General features: G+C 38.3%; 1 protein-coding gene and 1 long non-coding RNA gene across 4 annotated transcripts; one reads left to right on the forward strand and one right to left on the reverse strand.

Annotated features, from left to right (window-relative positions):
* The first annotated feature begins 2,069 nt into the window (after nucleotides 1-2,069).
* LOC140183598 (uncharacterized) lies at nucleotides 2,070-2,939 on the forward strand. The gene has a single exon (XM_072232057.1). The coding sequence runs from the start codon at nucleotides 2,070-2,072 to the stop codon at nucleotides 2,937-2,939; it is 870 nt and encodes a 289-aa protein (XP_072088158.1).
* An 11,168-nt stretch (nucleotides 2,940-14,107) lies between these two features.
* Nucleotides 14,108-16,897, reverse strand: LOC112791544 (uncharacterized). 3 transcript variants are annotated; one of them, XR_011880353.1, is made up of 4 exons: nucleotides 15,744-16,897; nucleotides 15,283-15,657; nucleotides 14,671-15,188; nucleotides 14,108-14,514 (listed from the first exon to the last, which is right to left on the reverse strand). It is a non-coding gene; the product is annotated as an uncharacterized lncRNA (long non-coding RNA). The 3 variants fall into 3 exon arrangements; XR_011880354.1 differs by having other exon boundaries at nucleotides 15,283-15,648; nucleotides 15,744-16,709; XR_003197233.3 differs by having other exon boundaries at nucleotides 15,283-15,747.
* Nucleotides 16,898-17,121: the final 224 nt, after the last annotated feature.

The raw sequence follows: 17,121 nt of genomic DNA on the forward strand, positions 1-17,121 counted from the left end.
CCCGAATGGGCTCTACAATCTAGTCATAAGAGAGAGCATCAAAAGGAAGATACGAAAAGAATGGTGGAAGTCCCTCATTGTGAAGCTTTTGGGAAGGAAAATTTCTCTCATGCGATGAAGAGAAGATTAGAGATTTTATGGGATAAAAGAGGTAGCATTGAGGTTATTGATCTAGGGTGTGAGTTCTTTCTTGTCAGATTTTTTAACTCAAAGAATTTGGACTTTGCCCTTACGGAAGGTCCATGGAAAATTCTAGATCATTATCTCTCCGTAAGACTTTGGAAACCAGACTTTGATCCGACCACGACAACTATTGATACTGTAGCAGCCTGGGTGAAGCTTCCAGGGCTTGCTATCGAGTACTATAATAGAACCATTCTGAGAAAGATTGGTAATATTATTGGACGAACCCTGAAGATAGATTCCAACACAGCAGAAGTTTCAAGGGGAAAATTCGCAAGACTCTGTGTGGAGGTGGCTTTGATTAAACCATTGGTGGCTCAATATCAGATTAATGGAGTGAACCATTCCATAGAGTATGAGGGGTTGCATCAAGTATGTTTCTCATGTGGAAGAGTGGGGCATGAAAAAGAGAGTTGCCCTGTGAAGGAGAGAAATCAGGTTCAGAACCACCAGCTGAATGGTGCCCCTTTGGTACCACAGCAGGAGGAAGAAGATAGGGGCATTCCGGTCCAACAAAATTCAAACAAGGATAAGGAGGTCATGAAGGAAAAAGGAGAAGAGTATCGTCCGTAGATGCTAGTCCAATGACAGACACGTTGAAGAAAAGGGGTTAAAACAGGCGAAGGTACAAGTAGTGGTACAATTGGTAGAGCGAAAGCACAGGTGAATGGGACAAATTCTAGATTTGCTGTACTGCAGATAGAGGAATTGGAGAATGAGAATGTTTCTCAAATGATGGATAAGAATCTTAATAGCGAGGAAGACCTAAGAAGAAAACTGCTAAATGACAAAAAAGGAAAATCATCGATGCAGCAGATCCACAAAGGTAAAGACTCTCGACCTAATCCTGGCCCAATATCTGCTACCCAACCCTCTAGATCTTCTTCTGATCATAACAATGACCAAACCAGCAAACAGCCCAAGACCTTGTCTAAAAGCCCAACTCAGCCTACTCAGGTCCATAACCCATTAACCCCTGTAGAACCTACCCCTTCCCAACCTGTTCTAGCCCATTTTGATGAAAATTGGACTAACAAAAAACCTGAAAGTCCCCCTCTCTCATGGTATTTAGGAAACTCCTTTGGAATCCCATGACCCCAATGAACCCCCTGACCCTGGTCAACTTTATTTTGAATCTCTAGACTCCACTTTGATATCTGAAGTGATGAAAGAAATTAAAGATAAAGAAGAAGATGTCGTTGAAGTCCAAATGATGGAAGAACCTCCTATCATGGGAGAGGAGATGCAATGTAACCAGCTAGGCTTTGTTAGGGTCTGGCTTTGTGTTTTCGATTCACTTTTTGTGGTTTTTCCTAATGTCAATTCTAGCATGGAATGTATGAGGGATAGTGAACCAGGCGTCAATTCATACCCTCAAGAAAATACGTAGACAGAATAACCCAACTATCACTATGATTTTTGAACCTAGATGCAGTGGCGATAGGGCTACTCAAGTTGTTAAGTCGCTGGGATTTAGGTATAGCTACAGAGAAGAAGCCTCCGGCTACAGCGGAGGGATCTGGATATTATGGAATAATGATTCTCTGAATATTAGAATCAAGAAATCTCATTACCAGTTTGTTCATATGGCTATCGCGATAAATGACGGCAGGATTTGGGATCTCTCTGCTATTTATGCCTGTCCCTAGGAAGCAACGAGAAGAAAACTCTAGAAAAAACTTAAAATCATTTCTAGAAGTATAAATAATCTATGGTTGCTTGCTGGAGATTTCAACGAAATTGCACATGAGCAAAAAAAGAAATGAGGGGCCTCAGTAGACTCTCATGCTTGCAGACGATTCCAAAATTGGATTAACGAGTGTAAGTTATTAGATCTGGGGTATGTTGGTACTCATTTTACTTGGAAAGGAGGCCAAAGGGATGGGATGGATAGAGTTTTCAAGAGGTTAGACCGAGCTTTAGCTAATGCAGAATGGAGAAGGGAGTTCGGAGACGCAAGGGTGGAGGTGTTGCCAAGAGTAAATTATGATCATCATCCTCTTATGATCATTCTTAATCCGGAGCGAATGGATACAAGGGATAAGCCTTTCAGGTATGAAATTATGTGGAAAACACACCCTGAGTTTAATACCTTCCTTCTTTCATCCTGGAAAGGGGATCAAACTCTCCCTATTGCCTTATGCTCAATGACGACAAGTTTAAAAGAGTGGAATAAGCAAGTGTTCGGGAATTTGTTTAAAAAGAAAAGGAGAATTCTAAATAGAATCGTTGGTATCCAAAAGGTCCCATCTTATGGTGAAAATCCTTTTTTAGAGGATCTGGAAGAAAATCGGGCTAAGAAATTGGAAAGTATTCTGGATCAAGAAGAGTTGATGTGGTTGCAAAAATCCAAACAACAGTGGATAGTAGATGGAGACAGAAATACACATTACTACCATACCAAGACAGCGACTAGGAGAAGGAAGAATCGTATAGTGAAATTGAGAAAGGATAATGGCGCTTGGTGCGAGGACCCGGAGGAAATAAAAATGTTAGCTATGGAGTTCTATAGGAACCTTTACATAGAAAAAAACAATGAGAACCTCCTCTTGAAGACGTCTCTTACCTACCCTCAGATGGATGAGCAACATAAGTTAGCTCTTATTGATACTCCCTCCTGTTTGGACATCTATAAAGCAGTAGCTAGCATAGGATCTCTGAAGGCTCCTAGAGAAGATGGATTCCCAGCCATATTTTTTAAGGAAAATTGGCAAGTGGTGAAAGACTCCTTTACTAGGTTTGTTATAAGCCTATAGAATCAACCTAGTGAAATCAAAAGGATAAATCAAATGCTGCTCTCCCTTATCCCTAAAAATGACTACCCTGAGTTTATTTCACAGTTTTGACCCATTGATCTTTGTAATGTGGTCTACAAAATAATCACAAAAATTGTGGTGTCTAAACTTAAGCCTATGCTAGCTAACCAAATTTCACCAAACCAGTCAAATTTTGTGCCTGGCAAAATTATTCATGATAATGTCATTATAGCTAAAGAGCTCAGTCACAACATAAGAAGAATGAGAGGAAAAAGAAAATCCATGGCAATAAAAATTAATTTCGAAAAAGCGTACTATAGACTACGATGGAGCTTCATCGAAAAATGCCTTGAAGAATTTAGGTTAAGTGAGCATTTCAAGAATTCAATTATGGCATGCATTACAACTGTCACCTACAAACTCTTATGGAATGGCTGCAAAATAGATCAGTTCACACCTACCAGGGGGATCAGACAGGGGGACCTAATGTCACCTTACCTTTTTGATGGTTTCAGTGGCTAAGAGAATGGGGGTTGAATCTTAGCCCCTTTTTGCTTGATTACACTTTCTGATCTTGGAGGAGACTTTTTTGTTTTTGTCTCGTCCCTAGCCACGAGACTTTTTACTTTTGTCTCGTCACTTGGCACGAGATATTTTTGGTTTCAGCTCCTGTGCAGTAGAAACAGAAATGGAGTAGTAGAGAAAGAAGATTACACCCAGATATATCCTGGTTTAGCTGCTAAGTGCAATGCAGCCTACATCCAGTCTCCATCACAACTATGATGGAATTTCACTATAATCAATCTGATTATAAACTGTAAAGTGCTAACCCAACTTACAAGGAAATTCTCACAAAATCATGAAATACAACATAGATGAACAAAGGAATTCTAAGGACATCTATGGTTTTTTCTTTTAATTTTGCACTCTCTGCCTTTTTTTGCTCTATGGCTTTTTCATACAAACCTCACGTTTGCCTTTTTCCATGAGACTCGAGACATGACAAAATTAAACAGAAAAATACTAAACAGAATACATTGAAGGAGAAGAAAATCTGTAAGCTTAGGTAGCCATGAGAATCCTGTGCCTTGCACTCTCACTGCTTACTTCTAATTCCTTCAAAACAGATCCGGTTCAGCCACACAGAAAGAAGAGATAACTCATGCAAAATTCAACATGCAAATACCTCTAGTTCTTCTTTGGTCATCACTCTTCATCAATCCGAGCGCTCCATCCTTGGCTTGCTCTCCAAGATGGATTTCTGGCCCTTGATGCTTCATGATGATGATGGCTTCATCTGCTCCAATCTCTGTCTCTTCCATCACTTCGCCACTCTAGCTACTTCCTGTGGTGGTTGAGCAGAATCAGAGACAAGCCATGCCTCCAAAGATCTCTTCTTTGCTGGCCGAATCTCCTACTTTCTTTTTGGGTATGAGGAGCTCGAGATTACCTCACCAAATCTTACCATTTTTGGTGAAAATCTCAGCCACAACATACTTTTATTTTGTTATGTTTTCTTGCCATCATTATGATGGTCTTGAGACGTTCTCCATCTCCTTTTCGGTGAGTAGGTGTGGCTTCCATGGCTTCCATTGTTTTCTGGTTAATGACCGAAAAAGAGAGAGAGAGAGATGAGAGAGAAGAAAGGGCTAGAACAAAAGCAACTAAATGAATCATATTAATTGAAGTGAGATTGCTTTTACTTCCCTTGTAGAATAGCGTGAAGCAATGATGCCTTCAATCAAATCAATGTCAAATTCTCTCTCATGTTTCCAATGCATGTAATAACTTCATTTTAACAAAATTTGAATTCCACTAGAAGTGGATTCCGTTGGAAGCTAGAAGCAATACATTTGCTTTCTCTTCAACTTGGTTTCGGACCAAGTTTGGAAACATTCATCAAAAATTAAGATTGGGCTAGGTAGCAACATCTTTTAATCTGGTCGAATAATAACATTTGCTTTCCTGATGAAATTTTGGATCATGCATTGAGCAAGTAGGAAAGCATATTCAACTTGGGCTTATAATAATAATGGATCAATTTGGCCCAAATAATAAAACTTTTTCAGCCAACATTCATATAACAGGAATTACATAGGGCTGAATTTTAATTTATTGGGCTTGAGATCTCTCTTTTTATTTCGGCCCAAATAAAACCTGCAACACAAAATTATTAATTAATATATGTTAAATGAGAATCAAATTAATAATTTTGTAATTAACTATTTTAATAATGTTGTCATCATAAATATTAATTTAGAGTTTTCCAAATTCATCAATCTCCCCCTTGATGACAAACATTATTAAAAATTGAAATGGAAAGAAGTTAAAGGTTAGAGTATAGGATACTCCCTTTGAATGTTTCAAATTTCTCCCCCTTTCAAATTGTCACAAGGCTCCCCCTTAATATATGTCATTTTTACCAAGGGAAGCTTTATACCTGTAACAATTTAATCAAGCTTCAAGTAACAATGTTATTTAGCATATTCATTCCATGATGCTAAATGCTTGATTTATGAGTAGATTTGAATGATATACAAAATTTATTTGCTATCACAAATTTAATTTTCTGCTCAAACATACCATAATCAATCAAAATCTGTTTTTGGTAAAAATCTTGCTTTTCAAAAATATTTTTCAATAAATCAGAGCAATCTTGGTAGGAAAAATATTTTTCAATCATGATTTAATCTTTCCAAACACAGCAACTTTCATCATTAAGAACTGCCAAAAATAAATCCGTAAATCATTTTACCAAGGTAAGTAGTAAACACATTTTACCAAGATAAACATCAAATAATGGCAGCAATCAAGATAAACCGAATACATTCTCAATCAACATAAGCTAAATGCATTGTTTAATCATCAATAGAGGTGATCATGAATTTTCACAAAATGAAAATTTCATCCCCTATTCCAGTTTCAAATTTTTTTAACCTTATTCTCCCTCTTTTGTCATCAAAGGGGCACCTGCAATCAAAATTTTGTCATAGGAAACAAGATATGAAAGATATAACCAAACAAAATAGAGTATCACAGAGTATCTCAGAGTTATAGCAGTATCTTAACACAAAATAGAGAAACAGATTGAGCCTATTTAAGCCAATATCCTAAACTTAAACAGAAATTTAATCATCAGATAAATGCAGATCAGATTCTCCTGCATCTTCTTCATCATCAAGTCCCAAATCCTTCTCCAAGTTTTCCAGCATTAGACCCACTCTATCTTTGCATCTCATCCATGCTCTTTCAGATTCATATGCGAGTTTACGGGCAGCCTTATGAGATTGTATCATGACTTCTGACATATTTAAAAATTCTGTGAGAATTTCTTTGATAGACTTGGTAGTCTTGGAGGACTCAGGTCTGTCCTCAAACTCACTTTCTGAAGCCATGAATTTCTTGCTTTTGGGTCCTTTAACTGCTCCTCCTCCTTTAACCATTGAAACTTTGTTCTCTACAGCCTCATTCAAAATGTCAACTTTAAAGAATTTAAAGATACTCGTTAAGAACATATCATAGGGCAGATTTGCCTTTTTGGTGCTCCTGACCGAGTCCCACATATGGCGGATCATAATATAACCAAAAGAAATGGGAGTAGATATAACAAGAGCAAATAAGATGAGGGAGTCAGAATATGTTACTCTATTGTGAGACCCGCTTTGAGGAGTCAAGATGTGGGTGATGATCCTGTGAAGTAATGAGTTGGTGGAACCTAGGGCCTTGTGAGTAAGAACATTTCCATCCAAGCCTGAGAGATGCTCACATATGTGTTGAAGAACAACCTTATGGGTGACGCTGACTTGTGTGTCCCATCTGTCGGCTATGTATGCTCTCGCCCCTTCATCTTTGTATCCCAAGATAGTTCCAATGGTGGCAGTGTCAAGAGTGATGTGAACTCTTTTCACATATGAATGGAGGGTGCCATCAATAAGTCTCATGTTGGCGTAGAACTCACGAACCAGACCTGGATAAACTGGCTTCTGGATGTGAAGCAGAGGAATCCATTGAAGCAGTTCGAAGAGAGGAGAGAGATTTATTCCCTTTTTGGCAAGAATCTCAAGATTGACAAGGTAAGTCAGACAGAGATGACGCTTTTGCAAAACTTCTTTGTGGAATTCATAAGAAGTGCAAGAGTTGAATCTGGCAGGGTCATAATGGGAGTGAGTTTTGGCAAATTTATTATTAAACTCCAAAGATTCCAGATTTGCCAGTTCCATGGTGTTGTGTAGAACGAATTCTTTTGATTTCTGAGCACTCTTCCCAGGTGTGGCTTTCTTCGGTGATGGTGGTGGTGATGCAATGGGTGAGGTGCGAGATGATTCTTCCTCAACACTTGGCTCCTTGTTTTTGCCTGGGCCTGAGCTTTTGTGGGCAATTACTTTCTTTCTCATGGTGGCCGTATGTTTGGATGGTGGTGAGGGAGAAGATGAAGATGTAGAATGAATATGGATATGAGTGTGGGTCTGTGGAGAGGGGGTCTTTTGAGAAAGGCGAATGCGTTCACTCTTCCTAGAAACCATTTTTTTTTCATGATGAAGAGAAGATATGGAGTTGGAAGAAGAAGAGATGGCCGAAGAGTGTGGAGAGTGGAGAGAAGTTAGAGGTGCATTAAATGTTGATTGGAAGAGGAAGTTAATGATCATCATGGCGCGGTTATTAACCAAGGGATTTTCAGGAGTTTGAATAAGTAGTTTCCTAGAATCAAGGGATTAGATGGAGAGAGGGATTTGATTTGACAATAACCACTTCCAATAGGATTTGATATGACAACAAAAAGATTTTGATCATCATAAAATGAGAGATCAATCAAAAGGTCAAGGTGGGGTCAAAGAGATTTTGTGGGGCCCATGAGAGATAAATTCTGCGCAGCCTCCCCCTTAATTACAGCTTTTCCAACATGCTTGTATTTTTATCTCGTCCATTCCTACGAGACAAAACTGAGCAGAGTTAGAATTTCACAGATTTTCAACAGAACTTAAATCAAACATTCCCAAGCTTTTTCTTAGAGAACATAATCTGTCTTCACAGAGGGGTTTTGTAAAAATGTCAGCAAGTTGATCTTCAGATTTTACAAATTAAATATCAATAGTACCCTTTTGCACATGTTCTCTAATAAAATGATATTTGATCTCAATGTGCTTTGTTCTTGAGTGCAAAACAGGATTTTTTGAAATATTTATTGCACTCATGTTATCACAAAACAATGGTATACTATTGATCTTTAATTTGTAATCTTCCAACTGTGTTTTTAACCAAATTAATTGTGAACAACAGGCAGATGCGAATATATATTCAGCTTCAGCTGTGGATAGAGCAACTGTGGCTTGTTTCTTGCTTAACCACATGTTAAGTGAGCTTCCAAGGAAGCAACACATGCCGGAGGTGCTTCTTCTATCCACTCTATCTCCCGCATAATCTGCATCACAAAACCCTACTGCACAAAAATCATCAGATTTTGGATACCATAAGCCATAATCACAAGTTCCCTTAATGTATCTAATGATGCGCTTAACAGCTGAAAGATGAGATTCTTTTGGGTGAGATTGAAATCTTGAACATACACCCACACTTTGAACAATATCCGGTCTAGAGGAGGTAAGATACATTAATGAACCAATCATTCCCCTATACCGTGTTTCATCCACATCTTTGCCATCATCATCTTTTTCAAGTTTATTGTTTGGATGCATTGGTGTTCCCATTGGTTTAGAATTTTCTAGGCCAAACTTTTTGATAAGTTCTTTTGCATACTTTCCTTGGTGAATAAAAGTACCACTAGGAGTTTGTTTAATTTGGAGGCCAAGAAAGAAGGTTAGCTCTCCCATTAAACTCATTTCAAACTCACTAGTCATGAGTTTTCCAAACTCTTCACACAAGGACTCATTGGCCGATCCAAACACAATATCATCCACATAAACTTGAACTAAAAGTATATCATCATTAGATGCTTTAATGAATAAAGTTGTGTCTGTGGTACCCCTTGATTTTCCAATAGGAAGACACTAAGCCTTTCATACCAAGCTCTTAGAGCTTGTCTAAGACCATAAAGAGCCTTAGTTAGTTTGAAAACATGATTTGGAAAATCTTTATGTTCAAAACCGGGGGGTTGTGCCACATACACTTCTTTATCAATAAAGCCATTAAGGAAAGCACATTTAACATCCATTTGAAACATTTTGAAACCCTTATGGGTAGTATAGGCAAGAAGCAATCTAATTGCTTCCATTCTAGCTACCGAAGCAAAAGACTCATCAAAATCTATTCCCTCTTCTTGATCGTAACCTTGGGCCACTAATCTAGCCTTGTTACGAACAACTTGTCCATCCTCACCAAGTTTATTTTTAAACACCCACTTAGTACCCGTAACTTTCTTACCATCCGATGAGGTACTAATGTCCAAAACTCATTCTTGTCGAATTGAGCAAGCTCCTCTTCCATAGCCTTGACCCATGATGGGTCTTCAAGAGCTTCTTTCACATTATTGGGCTCCATTTGTGACAAAAATGCAAAGTTGCTTGGTTCGGATTGTCTTTTGGTTGAGGATCTTGTTGTCACTCCTTGGGAGGGATCACCAATGATGAAGTCATGAGGATAACCCCTCATAGACTTTCATTCTCTAGGCTTTCTTTGTGGTGTTGAGCTTTGATGAGTTTCTGTTAGTCTCACTGTTTCAGTTTCTCGTGCTGGCTCAGGAGACAAAGTGGAAATGTCTCCTCCAATCTGACGAGACAATGCTGGACTGGCAGATTCTTCAATTTGGGCAGACTTGGGATTTTCTTTGCTTGTTCCAGCTCCTTCACAATCTGAATCAATATCTATCACAGTACTGGGAATTAAGTTAGAATCACAAAAAGTAACATGTATGGATTCCTCTATGGTTCTATGTTTTTTAAGGTAAATCCTATAGGCCTTGCTAGTGGTGGAGTATCCAACAAACATTCCTTCATAAGATTTTGGATCAAACTTACCAAGATTTTCTTTGTTGTTAAGCACAAAACATTTGCATCCAAAAACATGAAAGTACTTAAGATTTGGAGGGGTTCCTTTCCATAGCTCATAAGGAGTTCTTTTCAACCCTTTTCTAATTATTGTCCTATTCAAAATATAACATGTTGTATTTACAACTTCAGCCCATAGAAATTTTGGAACCTCATTCTCACATAACATAGCCCTAGTCATTTCTTGAAGGCTTCTATTCCTTCTTTCAACAACCCCATTTTGTTGAGGTGTTCTAGGGCATGAAAAATTATGAGAAATTCCAAAGTCATCATAGAATTTTTTAAAGTCTTGGTTTTCAAATTCTTTTTCGTGATCACTTCTCAAATGAGCTACTTTTAAATCTTTTTCATTTTGAATTTTCTTGCAAAGGGTTGAGAAAGCATGGCAAGCATCATTTTTATGAGCAAGAAAAAGTACCCAACCAAATCTAGAATAATAATCTACCACTACCAAACCATAGTGTTTACCTCCTAGACTTTATGTTCTAGTTGGACCAAAAAGATCAATGTGTAACATCTCTAATGACCTTTTGGTTGAGATTCCATCTTTTGGTTTAAAAGAAGATTTGACTTGTTTGCCTAATTGACAAGCATCACAAGTAAGATCCTTATCAAATTTAATTTTAGGAATTCCTCTAACCAGATTTTTCTTCACTAGCTTAGAAATTTGGTACATGCTAGCATGACCCAACTTTCTATGCCATAGCCATTTTTCAGATTCAAGAGATGTAAAACATGTTACATTTTGTTCTTTCAAGTCCTCAAGAGTTAATCCATACACATTGTTGCATCTCTTAGCTTCAAAAAGAATATCCCCAGTTTTTTCACAAACAACTAAGCACACAAATTTTCTAAAAATTACTTCAAATCCTAAATCACACAATTGACTTACACTAAGTAAATTATGTTTCAAACCATTGACAAGAAGAACATCATTTATACAAGATGAAAAGTTTTTACCAACTTTTTCAACGGCCACTATCTTTCCTTTTCCATCATAACCGAAAGTGACAAGTCCTCCATCATATTCATCAAGCTTTATGAAGAAGGTTGTCTTTCCGGTCATATGCCTAGAGCATCCACTGTCCATGTACCACATATTTTCCTTCCTTTTGGATGCTAGGCATACCTACAAAATAAGCTCAAGTGACCTTAGGTATCCAAATCTTCTTGGATCCTTTCACGTTAAACCATCTCCTATGTTCCAAATCATTGTAATAAAAAACAACTTTGTGAACTTTATCACCAATCATTCTTTCACCAAAGAAACACTGAATAGGAAATGATCGCTTCGGTTGCATAACCTACAAAACCTTGGAGTTGCTGTTTTGTTAAAGTAGGTGGGATCTTGAAACCTTGTGTCATTGGATGAAGAAGCTTTATCTTTAAAAGAAGGTTTCCTATCAGATTTATAAAACCCCAAACCAGCTTTATCAAAGAGTGGTTTTTGACTAGACAGAATTTGATTTAGATTTTCAGAACTTTGAGTAAATTTGGCTAAGTCATTTTCAAGACTTTTAACCTTTTTCAGCAACTCTTCATTTTCCTTAAAACAGTTTACATATGCAACTACCGAGTGATCACTTTCACAACTTCTAAGTTGAGCTTTCAACTGCTTATTTTATTCCACAAGATCACAAGCAGTTTCGGCCTCCCTTAGCTTATCTTTGAGGAAATTATTTTCAGCTTTAAGAATGAAAATTTGTTGTTCAAGATCTTGATTATCAGTCAGAAAACATCTTATTTTTTTAGAAAGGTGATCTATCATAAGATGAAGGTCTTCAGTGTCTGGGTTTTGAAAAAATACCTGATCTACATGATTTGCCATGAGACAAGGCTGTGACTTGGTCTCAGATTCTTCATCACTTTCTGAGTCATTTTCCAAGTCTTCCCATGATGCCATCAGACCCTTCTTCTTCTTTCCCCCTTTTTGCTTCTCCTCTTTCCTTAACTTAGGACAATCAGATTTGAAGTGTCCCATTTCCTTGCAGTTGTAACAAGTTACTTTGCTAAGGTCTTTCTTCATTTTTCTTGAACTGCTGCCTTTGCCTTTGAACTTCACAATTTTCCTGAATTTTTTGGCAAACAACACAAATTCATTTTCAGAGGAGTTATCACTGGATTCATCATCCAGGAGGTTAGTTACAGAAGAAAAGGCAATTCCTTTCTTTTTTGACTCTCTTTTTAAATAAGTGTTTTCAAAAGCAAGAAGGTTTCCTCTCAAATCATCAAGTGTCATGGAATCAAGGTTACTGCTCTCAGAAATAATTAAAGCTTTTGTTTCCCACTCTTTAGTGAGACATCTCAGCACTCTTCTCACAAGCACAGAATCGGAATATGTTATTCCCATAGCATCCAAGCCAACAGTGATGGTGTTGAACCGTTTGAACAGTTCATCAATGGATTCTCCTTTCTTCATTGTAAACATTTCATACTCCCTGTTTAACATGTCTATCCGAGTCTTCTTTACAATGGTGGTTCCTTCATGAGTGATTTGCAATTTATCCCAGATTTCCTTTGTCGTTGTGCATCATGATACCCGTCGGTACTCCTCAAAGCTGATAGCACAGTTGAGTAGATTAACAGCCTTGGCATTTAACTCTATTTTCTTTCTGTCTTCTTCGGTCCAGCTTGCTTCAGGCTTAAGAGTGACTACTCCTTCAGCACTTGTGTTGATTGGAAATTGAGGACCCTCCAGGATAATCTTCCATAGTCTGTAGTCTACTGCTTGCACAAAGATCTTCATTCTCTCCTTCCAATAGGTGTAGTTTTTCCCATTGAAAAGAGGCGGTCTGTTGCTTGACTGTCCTTCTGTAAGGTTATAGGACACCAGATTTGAGCCACTGCTTTCTGCCATGAGGATCTTTTCTCCAAGCTGCAAAGCTTGATCTCTTTGAGACCAAGCTCTGATACCAATTGATGGTTTTAGTGGCTAAGAGAAGGGGGGGTTGAATCTTAGCCCCTTTTTGCTTGATTACACTTTCTGATCTTGGAGGAGACTTTTCTGTTTTTGTCTCGTCCCTAGCCACGAGACTTTTTACTTTTGTCTCGTCACTTGGCACGAGATATTTTTGGTTTTAGCTCCTGTTCAGTAGAAACAGAAATGGAGTAGTAGAGAAAGAATATTACACCCAGATATATCCTGGTTCAGCTGCTAAGTACAATGCAGCCTACATCCAGTCTCCATCACAACTATGATGGAATTTCACTATAATCAATCTGATTACAAACTGTAAAGTGCTAACCCAACTTACAAGGGGATTCCCACAGAATCATGAAACACAACATAGATGAACAAAGGAATTCTAAGGACATCTATGACTTTTTCTTTTAATTTTGCACTTTTTTACCTTTTTCCGCTCTATGGCTTTTCCATACAAACCTCAATGTTTGCCTTTTTCCATGAGACTCAAGACATGACAAAATTAAACAGAAAAATACTAAACAGAATACATTGAAGGAGAAGAAAATCTGTAAGCTTAGGTAGCTATGAGAATCCTGTGCCTTGCACTCTCACTGCTTACTTCTAATTCCTTCAAAACAGATCCGGTTCAGCCACACAGAGAGAAGAGATAACTCATGCAAAATCCAACATGCAAATACCTCTAGTTCTTCTTTGGTAATCACTCTTCATCAATCCGAGCGCTCCATCCTTGGCTTGCTCTCCAAGATGGATTTCTGGCCCTTGATGCTTCATGATGATGATGGCTTCATCTGCTCCAATCTCTGTCTCTTCCATCACTTCGCCACTCTAGCTACTTCCTGTGGTGGTTGAGCAGAATCAGAGACAAGCCATGCCTCCAAAGATCTCTTCTTTGCTGGCCGAATCTCCTACTTTCTTTTTGGGTATGAGGAGCTCGAGATTACCTCACCAAATCTTACCATTTTTGGTGAAAATCTCAACCACAACATACTTTTATTTTGTTATGTTTTCTTGCCATCATCGTGATGGTCTTGAGACGTTCTCCATCTCCTTTTCGGTGAATAGGTGTGGCTTCCATGGCTTCCATTGTTTTCTGGTTAATGACCGAAAGAGAGAGAGAGAGAGATGAGAGAGAAGAAAGGGCTAGAACAAAAGCAACTAAATGAATCATATTAATTGAAATGAGATTGCTTTTACTTCCCTTGTAGAATAGCGTGAAGCAATGATGCCTTCAATCAAATCAATGTCAAATTCTCTCTCATGTTTCCAATGCATGTAATAACTTCATTTTAACAAAATTTGAATTCCACTAGAAGTGGATTCCGTTGGAAGCTAGAAGCAATACATTTGCTTTCTCTTCAACTTGGTTTCGGACCAAGTTTGGAAACATTCATCAAAAATTAAGATTGGGCTAGGTAGCAACATCTTTTAATCTGGCCCAATAATAACATTTGCTTTTCTGATAAAATTTTGGATCATGCATTGAGCAAGTAGGAAAGCATATTCAACTTGGGCTTATAATAATAATGAATCAATTTGGCCCAAATAATAAAACTTTTTCAGCCAACATTCATATAACAGGAATTACATAGGGCTGAATTTTAATTTATTGGGCTTGAGATCTCTCTTTTTATTTCGGCCCAAATAAAACCTGCAACACAAAATTATTAATTAATATATGTTAAATGAGAATCAAATTAATAATTTTGTAATTAACTATTTTTATAATGTTTAGTCATCATAAATATTAATTTAGAGTTTTCCAAACTCATCACTATTTGTCATTGCAATGGAGAAATTTTCTCACCTTATTAAAGGAGAAGTTATTGCTAGGAATTGGATACCCTTAAGGGCAGGGAAGGATAGGCCCTCTATCTCCTATCTGCTCTTTGCAGATGATGTGCTTCTATTTGTTGAGGCATCCAAGAATCAATTGAACAAATTCTTTCACACCTTAGAGCAGTTCTGCCAGGCCTCAGAGTTAAAGGTTAATGCAGCGAAGACCTCAGTGATTTTTTCAAAGAATGTTCAGCAAAGCCTGAGGAAAAACATTGCAAGAATAAGTGGTTTTAAAGACATGCCCAGTCTCGAAAAATACTTAGGGGCAATGATAACCAATGGGAAGATAAAGAAAGAGAACTTCAAGGGAGCAATAGAAAGATTGAAAAATAAATTGAGTGGTTGGAAGGCAAATTGTCTTATCTTTGTAGGAAGAGTAACTTTGGCTCAATCTGTTATCTCACCCTCCTTAAATTATTGTATGATGCACTACCAGCTCCCCAAAGGTGTGTGTCGTGAGGTGGAAAAGATGCAGAGACAGTTCATCTGGGGAGAAAAACAAGGAGAACGTAAACACCATAATATAGGGTAGAGCACTTTATGTAAACCAAAAAAGTTAGGAGGATTGGGGTTTCGTAACCTGATTTTGATGAACGAAGACTTCATAGGCAAGATTTGGTGGAGACTAATCACAGAGAAGGATATATTATGGCTAAAGCTCTCTATGAAAAATATGGTAGGGGACACAATTTCATCCATTCAGTTGAATGCAAATCGATGGACTCGGGGTTCTGGAAAAGCCTCTCGAAATGCTGGAGTTTTTTTCACCCAAAATATTTCCTTTTCGATTGGGGATGGAGTGAAGATCAAATTGTGGAGAGATGAGTGGGTGGAAGGAGAGAGGGAATTGGAACAGAAAGCCTTGATCGCAATCCCTTCGCACATGAGAAATCTCACAATAGCAGAAGCTACCATGCAAGACCAGGATTGGGACTGGGTTCTTCTTCTAAAATTCCTTCCAGAGGATATTGTCAGAAAAATTAGAGCAGTACATCCCCATATGCGTGAATTAGGAGAGGATAAAATCATATGGAAACTAACCAACAGTGGAGAGTATTCAGTCGCAAGTGGTTACTATAAGCTAGCCAACATCAATGAACCCCAGGATGCGGTGTGGGCCATTATATGGGGATGAAAGGGTCCTCAGAAAATCAAGTGCTTCATGTGGATGGCAGTGCACAAGAAGTTGATGACAGTGCAAAGAAGGTCTAGAATTTTTTGGGCATCTCCTTACTGTCATAGATGCTACGGGATTGAGGAAACTCAAATTCACATTTTAAGAGATTGCCCCTCAGCTTCTAGAGTATGGTCTTCGATCATCCACCCTTCCTATCTCCAGGAATTTTTTAGAGCTCCCTTCGAGGTCTGGATCAGATGGAACATAACCTCTGAAATCGGCCGCAATAACCAAACTTCTTGGATAACCAAGTTCATAATCACTTGTTGATGGTTATGGAGATGGAGAAATCATAAAATTTTTAATAGTCGTCCCAACACACCCAATTCACCTTGGCCGGTTATTTGAATCCTAGATCAAGTTGATAGAAGAATCCTTTAAAAGAAGAAATTTGATGAGACTGGTCCCTAAGGTGACGAATGTGAGCATAGGATGGGAACCTCCTGATGCTGGTTGGCTTAAGATCAATACAGATGAGTCCTCTATCGGAAACCTGGGTCTAGCATCTTGTGGTGGGGTAATTAGAAATGAATTAGGTCGTTGGGTGGCTGGTTTTTGTGCAAACTTAGGAAATTATACAGCTTTTCAGGCGGAATTATCGGTGGTGCTCCATGGGCTTCAAACTATTTGGGAGTTAGGCTGCAGGAGAGTTATATTGGAGTCTGATTCAAAGGCAGTAATTGATAGTATTGGGAGGAAAAATGAAAAGTCTTCTCATTTCAACAGTCTCATAAGGAATATTAAGTTTTGGCTAAGCAAAGATTGGCAAGTGAGAATCCTACACGTTTTCAGGGAAGGAAACAAGGCAGCTGATTGGTTAGCCAGGAAAGATCTGGAGCAGGAGATGGGATATCACTTTATAGATCTGTCCTAAACTAGTTTAAGAATTATCTTGGATGATGATTGTAGAGGGGTTTTAGTTCCCCGTTCTATTAGAACTCTGTAGTTCTCTCTCCATAGGCTTTTTCAGCCCGGTTCTCTAACAAAAAAAAAGTTGAATGCCGACATTGTATACGTTAGGCTTAAAAAATAGGCTACCTAAAATGTTTATAAGGGCTCACATTATTCACTGTTCCAGTCATCTATTGGACTTCCACCTCCCAACAATGAAAAACCCCATCTATTTTGTTTCTTGTTGTTGGAAGTCTCCGACAGCCGGCTCCGCAGCCATGAACGCCGTCGTCGCACCCGTGAACGCCGTTGCTTTCCAAAATGCTAGCTTTTCATGTTCTCCAAGGAAAA

Source organism: Arachis hypogaea, chromosome 3, assembly GCF_003086295.3.
Source record: "Arachis hypogaea cultivar Tifrunner chromosome 3, arahy.Tifrunner.gnm2.J5K5, whole genome shotgun sequence".
NCBI classification, from domain to species: domain Eukaryota; kingdom Viridiplantae; phylum Streptophyta; class Magnoliopsida; order Fabales; family Fabaceae; genus Arachis; species Arachis hypogaea.